Source organism: Neofelis nebulosa, chromosome 11, assembly GCF_028018385.1.
Source record: "Neofelis nebulosa isolate mNeoNeb1 chromosome 11, mNeoNeb1.pri, whole genome shotgun sequence".
Classification (NCBI taxonomy): Eukaryota; Metazoa; Chordata; class Mammalia; order Carnivora; family Felidae; genus Neofelis; species Neofelis nebulosa.
Genome location: NC_080792.1, coordinates 29195128 through 29207624, shown reverse-complemented (window position 1 = coordinate 29207624; position 12497 = coordinate 29195128). Strand labels below are relative to the sequence as shown.

The 12497-nt window shown below is 40.5% G+C and overlaps 1 protein-coding gene across 3 annotated transcripts in view; it reads left to right on the top strand.

Annotated features, from left to right (window-relative positions):
• SETBP1 (SET binding protein 1) overlaps positions 1–12497 on the top strand; it is a 377368-nt gene that overhangs the window by 349697 nt on the left and 15174 nt on the right. For 2 of the 3 annotated variants that reach the window (XM_058692233.1, XM_058692234.1), the window contains exon 6: positions 10214–10246. The exons of the other annotated variant lie outside the window; for it this stretch is intronic. In XM_058692233.1, coding sequence (XP_058548216.1) covers positions 10214–10246 — 33 coding nt within the window. The remainder of the gene's footprint in view (positions 1–10213; positions 10247–12497) is intronic. 3 annotated transcript variants of the gene reach the window in all.

Genomic DNA, 12497 nt, shown 5'->3' with positions numbered 1-12497 from the left:
CTGAGTGAAATGAATCATTGTGAGACGGTAGCTGTGTACTTACATAGCACTAAACGTGGTGGGAGACATCTGAGAAAAACATGCTCCATCTTGGAAGTTAACAACCAAATGGAAAACATTGGACAGACATGTGGTAGGCTGTTGGTAAATACTTGCCAAATAATTAATCAGTCTATAGTCCTAACAGTATTTTTTCAAATAGGTGATCTTTGTTAAAAAAAAGCGGGGGGGGACATTTCTCACCTTATTTTATCAACATTATAATGTGGGAGAAATGCATATGGTCAGAAGTTAAAAAACATATCTTTTCTAGCTCAAGTGTGTGTGTGTGTGTGTGTGGGTGGGTGGGGGTGGGGGTTAAGGGGGAGGGTGTGTTTTGTTTAAGGCAATTTTTAGCTTCTCGGAGTCTGGGAAGCATGCTGATTATGAAGTTATTGATTTGGAGGAAGAGGCAGAAGACGAGCTGCGGGAGAGGGAGGCCAGACTGAGAACATGTCAGTTTGTGAGCTACCGGGAAGGAGGGATGGTCGTGGCTGCCACCGGTGCTCTGGCAGGTCAGCCTTCGTGATCAAACTGCTCAATAGCTATCGATCAGCCACAGTCCCCTGCCACAGTGAAGGGTCTGATTCAAGGGAGCACTGCGTCATTATTGTGAGTAATTAGGGCTAATGCAGTAAAGGCTTCAATAAAGTTTGTTCAAAGTGATGCATAATTTGAAATAACTTCTATTGCACTGTCCCAATCATGATTTAATAACCATATCAGATAATCCATACCTCAATAAGTCAGGCTAATTTTTCTGTTTTCCTACATATTGAACTAACTTCTCAGGAAGGTCATGCAACGTGTAGAAAATGTGTGATTTCACTACTGAAACACACCCCCCCCACCTTTGTATTTAACATGAGACTATATTATTAAATAGATTATAAATCCTGTAGGAACTCAGTAAAACACCAATAAATTCTCTGTAGTCCTGCACCTGAAAGACTAGTCATAATGATGGAAAAATGGGCAAGCATATCTATTGTGCCCTTCTCTCTCTTTCTCTTTCACACACACACACACACACACACACACACACACACACACACACACTGATTGACACTAGATAGCCTCTCATCTTAAATCCCAGGAGAAAAAAAAGATGTGTTGTTATCACGGTTGTTATCATCAAATCTTAACTGTTCAAGGTGTGGTTGGGCTAGAGCTAACAGAAGAAAGCAGAGGAGCAAAGCTCCTGGTTTGTATCTGTTTCCTATCAAGGCTAATCCATTATTCTCTAAAACTGTGTGATCTTTGTTTAAAAGTACCAAAACCTAGGGGCACCTGGGTGGCTCAGTCAGTTAAGCATCCAACTTCATGGGTTCCAGCCCTGCATTGGGCTCTGTGCTGACAGCTCAGAGCCTGGAACCTGCTTCAGGTTCTGTGTCTCCCTCTCTCTCTGCCCCTCCCCCACTCATGCTCTGTCTGTCTCTGTCTCTGAAAAATGAATAAGCCTTTAAAAATTAAGAAAAAAAAAACCTACCAAACCTAAGCAGAAATATCAGGTGGGAGGACGGGTAAAATAGGTGAGGGAGATTAAAGAGGAGTACGATTGCCATGATGAGCACCAGGTGTTGTATGGAAGTGTTGAATCACTATATTGTACACTTGAAACTAATATTACACTGTTATCTAACTGGAATTTAAATAAAAACTTTAATAATAATTACAAAATTAAAAAAATAAACAAACTACCTGTAAAAGACAAAAAAATAAATAAATTTCACAAGTGTATTAAATGCTTAGACATTTTGCTTCTGAAGGCAAAGACTGATATTAGGCAAGCCGTTTAACCAACTATCAGCCCCATCAGAACTGACAGATACCTGTAATCAAGATGCAAAACCTTAAGACTGAAAAGTTACCTTCATAGGGGCACCTGGGTGTCTCAGTCGGCTAAGCATCTGACTCTTGATTTTGGCTGAGGTCATAATCTGGCTGTTCTTGAGACTGAGCCCCATGTTGAGCTCTGTGCTGGTAGTGTGGAGCCTGTTTGGGATTCTCTCTCTCTCCCTCTGACTCTGCCCCTATCCTGCTCACACTCCCTCTTTCTCTCTCTCTCAAAATAAATAAATAAATAGATCTTAAAAAAAAAAGAAAGAAAAGTTACATTCACAAATAAAGAATACATTCTTAATTCTAATGGAATTAGAAAGAAATCCAGTATTCTAGTGGCTGGAGCAAAATAATCATGAAAATTGCTTCTGACCACCAAATTCTAGCATTTCTGACTTTGCAGTTAACCAACTGCTATCAATGGAGAGGGTCCCAGAGTAATGAAATAATATTCAGATGCAAAAAGCAACAAATTCCTTTGCAAGAATTGTAAAATTATTTGTTTTATGTGCTTTGAACCTACGTGGAATCATCCTCTGACACTCCTAGCCAAAATACCAAATCAATTCAGCCAAAAGCCTTGTCTTTCAAACAACCAAAATAGAGCAAATAAATATGCAAGTTAATAGGATTTGGAACATCTAAGGGCTATAAGTATACAAACTGAAGAAGTCTTCAAATTATAAAATAAATTTCTATAAGGCCAGATTAATCACTTAAAATATACAGTAGAAAAACTGCAGAAAAGATGTAGAGAAAATAAAGCTTTATTTTTAAAAATGAATTGTTCGGGGGCACCTGGGTGGTGCAGTCAGTTTAAGCGTTTGATTCCTGATCTCGGCTCAGGTCTTGATCTCGCAGTTCGTGAGTTTGAGCCCAGCATCTGGCTCTGTGCTCTCAGTGTGGGGTGTGCTTGGAATTCTGTCTCCCTCTCTCTCTGCCCCTCCCCCACTCATGCTTGTGCACGCTCTCTCTCTCTCTCTCTCTGTCAAAAATAAACATAAAAATTAATTAAATGACATTTAAACATTTAAATGTCATTAAAAAATGAATTCTTCAAATTTCCTGAAAAGTGCTGCCTATGGGCCCATGTTGAAGCAGCACAGAATGAGTCTGTTTGCCTGGAGACCTCTACTGAATGTGACGCTCATGAAAAGCCCCCTCCCCTTGGCTCTGGGCCATGAAGAGACCCAGTAGGATTGGAAGCTTCTGCGCTTCCCTGAAGATCCCATCACACCAAAGGCCTTCCAAAAAACCTCCAAAAATTATTTTTATTTTTGCCCCATAAGGAAGAAACAAGCCCTTTTCTGATTTGATACAGACTTCTAGAGCAGCTGAGCTGTCCCCATGGCCAAAGCTACAAGCGTCCTAGAGAAGCACCAAACACTCCAGAATCTACCCCCTGCCTCTTCTGCTCCAACCACATCTCCTTAGAAATGTTAGCCAGCACCAAACTCCTTGGGAATCCTACAGTAAGAGTGTGATTTTCAAAAAACTAAAAACTCAGGTCAAAAATTCACTCAACTCTTTAATGAGGAAACCAACATGGTGATAAAGCTGATCCAGAGAAGAATTAGAGGGACAGGACATTATAGGAATGTAAGCACTGAAGAAAGAACATCAGGCGAGATGGCTCAGTTAATGTCCTAATGGGCAATAAAACCATAACCTCTGGGCTTATCTTTGCTACCAGTCAGAAATCGTTTGCATATTTTTTGAGCAAAAATCTTCAAGTTAACATATTTCCTGGCAGAGTCTGGGCCTGTAATCAGTAATGGGTAGCAAATACAACAAAGCTACATTTCCCTAGGTAATTAATCATGGGGGCAGGCCTGTAAAATGGTACTCTAGGAATCCAGAAAGACATGCACCTTTCCATTTGCCTTGTTTCTACGTTTGGCCCATTTTTCTTCACACCACACATGGGCCATGCACTGCTCTACTTGAATGCATATATCCTTGCTTCAGATCATCTACACTGAGATCTCAGTGCTACACTTAACAGCTGGCTGATCTTGGTCCTCAATGCTCACATCTGTAAAATGGAGGAAAGCATACTACCTAGTGTAAGAGGATTGTGGTGAGGAATAAATGAGACAGCCCTTGTGAAAATCTTAGCAGAGTGCCTGGCACATAACAAGAGTTTAGCAAATGCGCACTGTTGCCACTGCTGTGGTTGTTACTGTCATTGCCATTAAGTGATTATCTGTTTTCCATGCGGGATGTTCCCCTCTCTCTTCACCCACCCTTCAAGCCATATAGATGGCTAATTCATTACCATTCTTCAATACAAAGCATGGTGACTTCAACTCTACGAATCCTTCCCTATGCCACATTTTCTATATTCCATGACCCCCTATTATAAGCCCATTGATAATTGACTCCTGTATTTAACATGGTGTCTGTGCTCATGCCTGTGCCCCATGCTGGACTGCCCCTTCCCCTATTGTCAGATCCTACTACTCAACTTTAAAATCCCAGTACCTAGCACCTAGGTGGGCAAACAATAGATAATCATTAAATATTAGTCAAAATGAACTGACCAACAACTATTTCCTGCATAAAACCATCTGGTGCATGAAAATACATACCTCAGAATTATATTCATTCAAATTGAGAGACAATGATTTGCCTTTATTTTCCATTAGTACCAGAAACAGCAAACCATCCAAAGAATGGTCAGCAGAAGCAGCTACCTGAAAGGGACCTCCAGGGCCTCCAGAATCTTTTGTTCAGTAATGGCAGACCAGGTCCTGGATAATCCACCAGGATATTCACAAGGCAAGATTATTTTCAATTTAAAGAGTCAGCCTATATGGCACAGTATACATAATACACGAGTGTGTTTTTATTCCGAGAGGAGAAGGAGGGACTTGTACACGTGTCTCCCTTCACTCAGTTCTTCTATGATATTTGGAGGATGAGCCACTCAATGGAAAGCTAGGCTGTAATTTAATTATTTTATATATAATAGTGTTGCATTGTGCCCAGAGTGTTGGCTTCCCAAGAGCAACAATCATATTTCCTATTTCAGGTTTGCCCCCTTCAGTGAGTATCAAGTATCTCACAAATCCCCAGAACCTTGTGTTGTTATATGGGATGAAAATAAGAGAAGCAAAAGCCAGGCTGTTGAGCAACTTGTAATCATATTTGGGTGTCAAGAACCTTGCAAGGTGCTGGGTACATCGTAAATAATAAACATGCCTGGACTTGATTTAACTATTTTTTCCCCCTCCAGTGTTGAGATTTTAGGAAAGACTGAAGGTGTAATAACAGGTTTGAAAGTGCTGTGTCTGTGAGGAACTTAACTCAATTTATCTTCTCTGAATGCTTCGTACAGATTATGCTTCCCAACCACCTCTTGCCACAGTCAGACCTTCTTAGAAATAGAGTAATGATAATAATACATTTTATCTTCTTCCCAGTGATGGTATCATTCACACCTCCATTGAAGCCCAGTGGGAGGTTTGGCTGTGAGGCATCACACGCAGGGGGAGTCAGGTGCGATTATTGTAATGAGGGCACCGTGCTCAGCGAAATGCGGGAAAGAAAACCTCCCATACATGAAGCGATTTCTATTAAGATACTCATTTTATATCAAATATTCAAGCCTCTCTTTATAAATCGAAGGGAGTGAAAAGAGACTCTTCTAGGGGGAGATTTTATGTGGCCAAGAACGAAAGGGCACAAATATTTTATGATCAGTTTTGAGATGAAAGTGGTGTGCCTGCCTCATTCACGGGCTCTTTCCATTTCCACAGGTCTAATTAGATTGTTGGTTTAATGGTGGCGAGATAATTTAGTGGCCACTGAAAGCAACTGTGTTAATGAGAAGGGGGGACAGTGCTTTGGGTTTCCTGTAATTAATGGAGAGTTTTTGAAAAACTTCTTGGTTCCAGTGAAGTTGGCATACTGTGCCCAGCTGTTGAGAACGGAGGCGAGGTCTTTCCTGCTCATTGCTGTGGAAATGGCCTCAGGCAACGTAGAAGAACTGTGTAATGACTGTCATTAAGAATGATCTTTAGTGGTCCAGGCAGGCTATAGTCTGTCTACAACAGAGAAGAGACAGAGAAAGAGGGATAGGGAGAAAGGAGGCAGTGAGGGAAAAGAGAGTAAGGATTATAAAACAGACATGGCAGGCAGACAGACAGGCCGACCGCACTGTCCCTCACCGGTCAGCCCCCTCCATTCCGCCTTTGGGAGCAACTAGAATAATGCCCCAGCATCCTCCCAGGGAATCTCCTTCTCTTGTTGCATAAACTGGAGTCCGACCAAACAAGACTGGGTTAGACCGCATAGAAGGGCTTTCCACTAATCCCTTCATGGCAGAGATAAGAAAATTGAACCCAGAGAGGTGAACTGAACTACAAATCTGGCCTGAGTAGGAATTGGGAAACCTGGACTCCTGGCCACCACATGGATATGTGGAAAGTGGATTTGGAATTCAAGGACCAGGGTTATCATACAGCTTTTCAGAACTTACTAATTCTCTTAGTTCTAAGTCGCTGAGTCTTCTGAGACTTGTGAGTCTCAGTTTCCCCATCAGTGAAATGGGAAAAGTGATTTCTGACCTTTAGGCCGTGGTGCAAAAGAAATGAAATAGCAGATGAAAACACCAATCACATATTCAAAACAATATATCACTATATCTTGACCCCTCTCATGTCAAGAATAAAGTCATGCCCTGTAATGATTTAAGCATATTAAGTCATAATTTAGTCATGTTATGACTCAAATCATAACATCCATTAGCTATCTTTAGAATTTTTTTCCTCACTCACTGCTCCAAATACCTTTATATCTCAGGGCACAGTCAAAGCCTCCCTACCCATGAGGGTGTTAAATGCTATATCAAGTTCATCTTACTGGAACTTTTGTAAGGCTTTGTTACAATTGTCAAATATTTTTTTAAGTATCTGCCACACTGATACATATACGATTAACCCCTGCCCTAGGGAACTTTCATGCTCTTTGGGAAGTCCAGACTCTAAAACATGAGATGACCAAATAATATTAACAAGTGAATAGGCTGAATAACAATCTCAGATCCTAACAGAGATATCACTGAGCAATGGATAAGTTATGAATTTCCAACCAAATGGTACTAGAGGAGATTGGGGGATATGGTAAAATAATCTGGGAAGAGAAGGACTGAAAGAGCTTTCTGGGGATGGATTGAATTAAATAAGCAGATGGGAGCAGAGGGACAGGTTTACAATGTCTCTGAGATAGGAGTATGTGTGGAAATAATGACCAGTGAGGCTGGAAGAGAGATTTGGGGTCAGAATATGGAGAACCTGAAATTCTAGAATGAGGCACAGTAAACCTTATGACAGGCAGTGATAGCAAAGTAGCAGCCATGGGCCAGTAGCTATCTGCAGTTGTACTCTGATTGGCTTACAGGGGGTTATGCATTTTTAAAAACTCAGTTTGTGAACCACGGATTTACCTAATAATCAAGAGTTTTGGCTTTTTGAAATTCAGACTATCTGGTTAACTTTGGGCTCAGGTTCCTACCTGGCAACAACTGATTGATACCAAGTAACCTCAGCCCTGTTAGATGGGTTATATTCTCTTTCATTTCTTATTCCCCTGGCCCACCCCATGCTTCCCCCGATCTTCCTTCAGGGTCCTGACGGACTTCACTCATTATACTAGCAGCCTGGCCCCCTACAGGGAGCCATCAAAGGCACTTGGACTGGACAAAGTAACAGGATCAAAACAATGTGCAGGAACTCCTAATCTAGCAGAAGTAGCAGGAATAGTCTGTAGTAACATCTTGTGTTATTTAACTATGGAATTTGGAGGTTGGAGGAGGCCTTTGAGATTGTGAAATTGAGAGAAGTTTGGCACTCTGGATGCAGTCAATAGTAGAAAAGTAACAGGGAAACCCAGGCTTTCTCACTCTATCTAGCTCCCTGTCTTCTTCACTTTCTTAAGGAAATATGGTTTGAAACTGGCTTTGAAATAGGGCAGCCCTTGCTTGCATCCTTCAGTCCATCACTTCTAAGATGTGTGCCCTTGGGAAAACCATTTAACCTCTGAGGTCCCGGTTTTCATCTCTGTACAGCAGAGGCAGTAATGTTCTCATGTGGTTGCGATCACAATGAAATGAGGATGCATGTGAGATACTGCAAACTGCACTGTAGGTTCCCCAAAAACGTTCATTTCTTCCCCTTTCTCTTAGTTTCACATGATAGCAGGAATGTTACCTTGTATCATCTTACCTGTAGACTCCATGGTATGATACAAAGTTGTTGTTACCAAAGTAAATGTTGAGTAAATGAATAATCAAAGACGCTGCACACCTCCCCAGCAAAGAATGAAAGTCCTTGTTCTCCCCTCCCCTCCCCCACCCAGGGCTCCTACAATGTGACATCTGTTACTTAAATGTCCTTTGTAACTAACTCTGTTAGTGTTTTTTTTTTTTTTATGATGTCTGCTTTTGAAAGGAACACAAGGAGAGAACTCAGTGGCTTCCACCTGTTGAATCCTCTTCCCCAGCAATTGTTACATGTTTCCTTGATAGCGCTTTCAACTAAGAGAGACCAGATAGCCTTCTCACAATAATGAGGAAACATGCCATGTGCAGTTTCAAAAGACAGAGAGAAGGTACTAATGGAGGGAATTTCAACTGTTCAGTGATCCCAGCAATGTCTGAACACCCTGTGTGGCCTGGACCCAGGGCTTGCCCCATAAAGATGAGAGAGCTGAGAACAAAAGAGAGTAAGCCTGATATTACCTTTAAATTCAGCGGGGGATGCAGGCCAGCCTCATGCAGTGTTCCTGGGTTGCGAGGTATAGTTTCAATGTTCAAAAACACTCCTCCAAGGAATTTTCTTGCCTTCCAATACCTGAAGATATTTTGAGAGGACTTTTCTTATTTTGAAAATCCAGGTTTGTTAGTGCCTAAATATTAAGCCACAATCCTGGTCTTTGTCTCATGCGTGTTGCCAGAGTTAAGTGATTTGGGCTTTACATATGGAAAGTTCATTTTGTTGTGTAATTAATGGGAAGCAGACTTTGGGAAGCTGATGATCCAAGCCCTTATTTATATAAGAGCATATGTCTGTGTTCTGTTTATGACTCACTCTCTTACTCCGCGCATTGTAACTTGGGTTTGTTTACACTAACTTTTCCTAGAATCCAAGCCACATGGTATATGAGCCAATAATTTATGGTCTCTAAAAGGGAAAGATGATGAATGAGCCTTTTCCTCTTAAATTGTCAAATCTTAAACTGAGGAAGAAGTATTTGCTGTCTTGAGTCTGTCCAAGCTTATATTTGGAAAAAAAAAAAAAAAGGTAATGCAAAAAAAAAAAAAAAAAAAAAACACTACTGGCATAGTGCTTAGAACTTGAATGTATAGGTATTTGCCAAGACAGCATATGACCACTCCCCCACAATATACCATTTAATTCTGATCCAAATGTTCAGCAATGAAAAGACCATTCATCCTCTCTCTTCCTGTCTCTCTGTCTCTCTTGTCTCTCTGTTCCTCTCTGTCTCTGGCTCCTATTTTTGATGGTAGCTAAGTAAAATGTAATATGTAAAAACTTCTCCCTTTTTCAGGAGCCCCATCATTTTAATCAATCTGTGGGCTTAAATGTTCAAGCTGCTTTTCTTAAAGGCACTTAATAAATTCCAAACTTATTTTTGTCATTGAATCTGCATGTCTATGGAGTGGTTTGGATATCAGTCTATATTTCACAGTACTTCAGTGCTATGGTCATAGCTTAGATCCTTCAGACAGTTAATGGTGCTCTGAGGAGAGTTGGGAACAGCTGAAATATGTGAAGATCTAATTTAATTTACAGTGATTTGGATCCCCTTCAATAAATCCTTTCATATTTCACACACAGCCTTTACAAAACGGACAGTAAGTGTTGGTTTAGGTCAAGTCACATAGATTGATTTCAATTCAAGTAAGTCAGCTGAACTCTGTACTGGTCACATGGGGGAGGAAGCCATGGAATGGCGTGTCTAACACAGAGCCTGGCAGAGTGGGCTTAGTCAATGCTTCTTCCAAGAATGAATGAGAATGGATAAAGCATGGTCCTTGTTCCTTAAGAAAACATAATTTAAAAGGAGAGAGAAATGCAGATTGATCCCATAATCTTAACACAGGACAGACTATATGAAATGCTGTCAGAGAGATACAAGCAATGTAGAGGGGACCAAAAAGATTAATATTGAAATGAGAGTCCTCGGTGGCTTTTAGAGGAATATCCAATTAAACTGAATTCCAGCAGAAATTAGAAGGCACTGGATGCATACTGACTATTGTTTTGTTTCTTCTTTTTTCTTTTCCTTTCTTTTCTTTTCTCACTAGGGCAGGAGAATTGCCTGTGGATAAAAGAAAAATGTAAGACTCCCCATCCCCATCCAATCCAACATCAGATGCAATATCCTCTCTCTCAGAAATAATAGAGTTGGGCACACACCTGTAGGCAATGCAAATTCATTGTTTCTGTAGCACATCTATCATCTACTGACCAGAGAGACACAAAAATACGTGAAAGTCTAAAACAATGGATATAAATTCCTTGTTGTTTTTATGATGAATACAGGGATATTGTGTGTGTGTGTGTGTGTGTGTGTGTGTGTGTGTGTGTGTGTGTGTAAATTTCCATTTTTTTCTTGAGAAACTTAAATAAAGAGAAAAGCAATAGCGTGTATTTGGGTCACACGAATCATGCCCAGAAGGAGATAAAGGGACAGTTATTAACTCTGAGGGTATTCAAACCCTCTGTAAATTTTACAAATCTGGGCAGTCTCTGAGAAAACAAAATTAAGATTCAAAACTTTCATAACAGACTAGAACACTGGACGAAAACCAATAAAATAAAACTTTGCAGATTTAAATAGAAAGCTTGTATTTAAGCTCAAAAACCCATTCCACACAGCAATGGCCACGTTTGGTAGCAGTTTATATGGAAGCATTTAAGGGAGTTAATTGAGCTTCTATTTAGTATGAGCCAACAGTGTGATGTTGCTGGGGGGAAAAAAAAACAACTTTGCAGGTTTTATTTATTTATTTTTTATGTAGTTCTCATTAACGGAAGTGTAGTAGTGCCTTGATCACAGAAATTAATCAACCCGATCTTTCTGCATAATCATTTCATACTTGGAAAATCAGTTCAATCCCAGGCACCAAAATTTAAGATGAGATTTGACAGACACTAAAATCTCCAGAGGAACAGGATCAAAATGGAACATAGTCTAGAAGTCATTTCATATGAAATACAGATGAAGGAAGTAAGGATGTCTTACCTGGAACAGAGAAGACTTGGAGGTATATGACTTTTTAATTTTTTTTTTTACAAGTAAGGGTCCTGCCAAGGAGTCAAGAATTTGTCTAGAAACACAGAACTGAGGAGTGAAAAGTCTAGACTAGAACCTTATTCTTACAACATCCCAGGCAGTGTTTTCTATCAGATCATAAATAACAAGCCTGAGGATTTAAGTAAACAAATGCAATTATTAAAACTAGGAAGAAAAATAAAAATGGATACCTAGTATTTGATAGAATTCCTAAAGCTCTAGCATGGTCAACAGGATTTATTTTATCTGAGCCTAAATATTAAAAATGTAAATGTTTTCATGAAATCATATTTGCCACATTATTCTTTGTTCCCTGTTTTTCTTTTCTTTGTTTTTTTTTCAAAATTTAAACGAGAAAATCTCTCACAATCAAGTATGAACACACAGCTACAATAATTGGTGTATTATATAAGGGATGGTATTTATGGTTAAGGATACAGTTATGCCACGTTGGAGAGGAAGGGAAAAAGAAATATAAAGAGCCCTTTGAGAGGGTGTGACCACCCCCGCCGTGTGACCACCTGGCATGCTGTGAGACTCAGCAGATGTAGCGTCAAACTTTTTGGCGTTAACTGCATTTCTATCCAGCCTCTCAAGTTGTCTACTCAGTCTGCTGGGGCTTGAGCCACATGCAACAGACAAAAGCCAAAGTTAATTGAAAGAAACAGAGTAAGCCTAAATGGCCCTCATATTTCCCAGTTTAAGAGTGCCACCACTTACAGTTCATTCCTCGCCAAAAGCCTAGGAAGCCACTGTGGCCCTAATAAGCATCATGCCCAGAAAGACTCCCAGCTTTGAAACTCTTCTATGACCCCTTCCGGGGCAGTTCCTACTAACGAATATGCCCAGTGTGCCTTAGAGACAGAGAAAATCGCCTCTGTTGTTCATCTCCTGATCTCTGAGCTCTCTCCCTTCACCTAGCTTTCTTAGGCCTGACCAAGTCCTGGTTACCTCCCCTTCAGGCTCCCTGAGGGACCTAGCTGCATTCTTCCTCTGTGCACTTTCTCTCTGGAGATGAGTTACCACTGCCTTTATCTGTCCAAAGCCACAAGTGGTTCTCCCAAAGCTCACCTCATGAAATGACTGGTGTTATTTCCCTGTGGTCAGAGAAGTCAAGGATGCTGAAAAGCTAGGGAGCAGGAGCTCAGAAATGACTAACCAAGAGGCATCCAGGTCTGCCTCCAACCTTACTGTAGAAGCTCTCCATGAATAGGACACTGTTCCAACTGCCATGGAATTACATTCAATTCAATTAAAGCTGCTCCAGGGAATATAAAGATTATTGATACCCA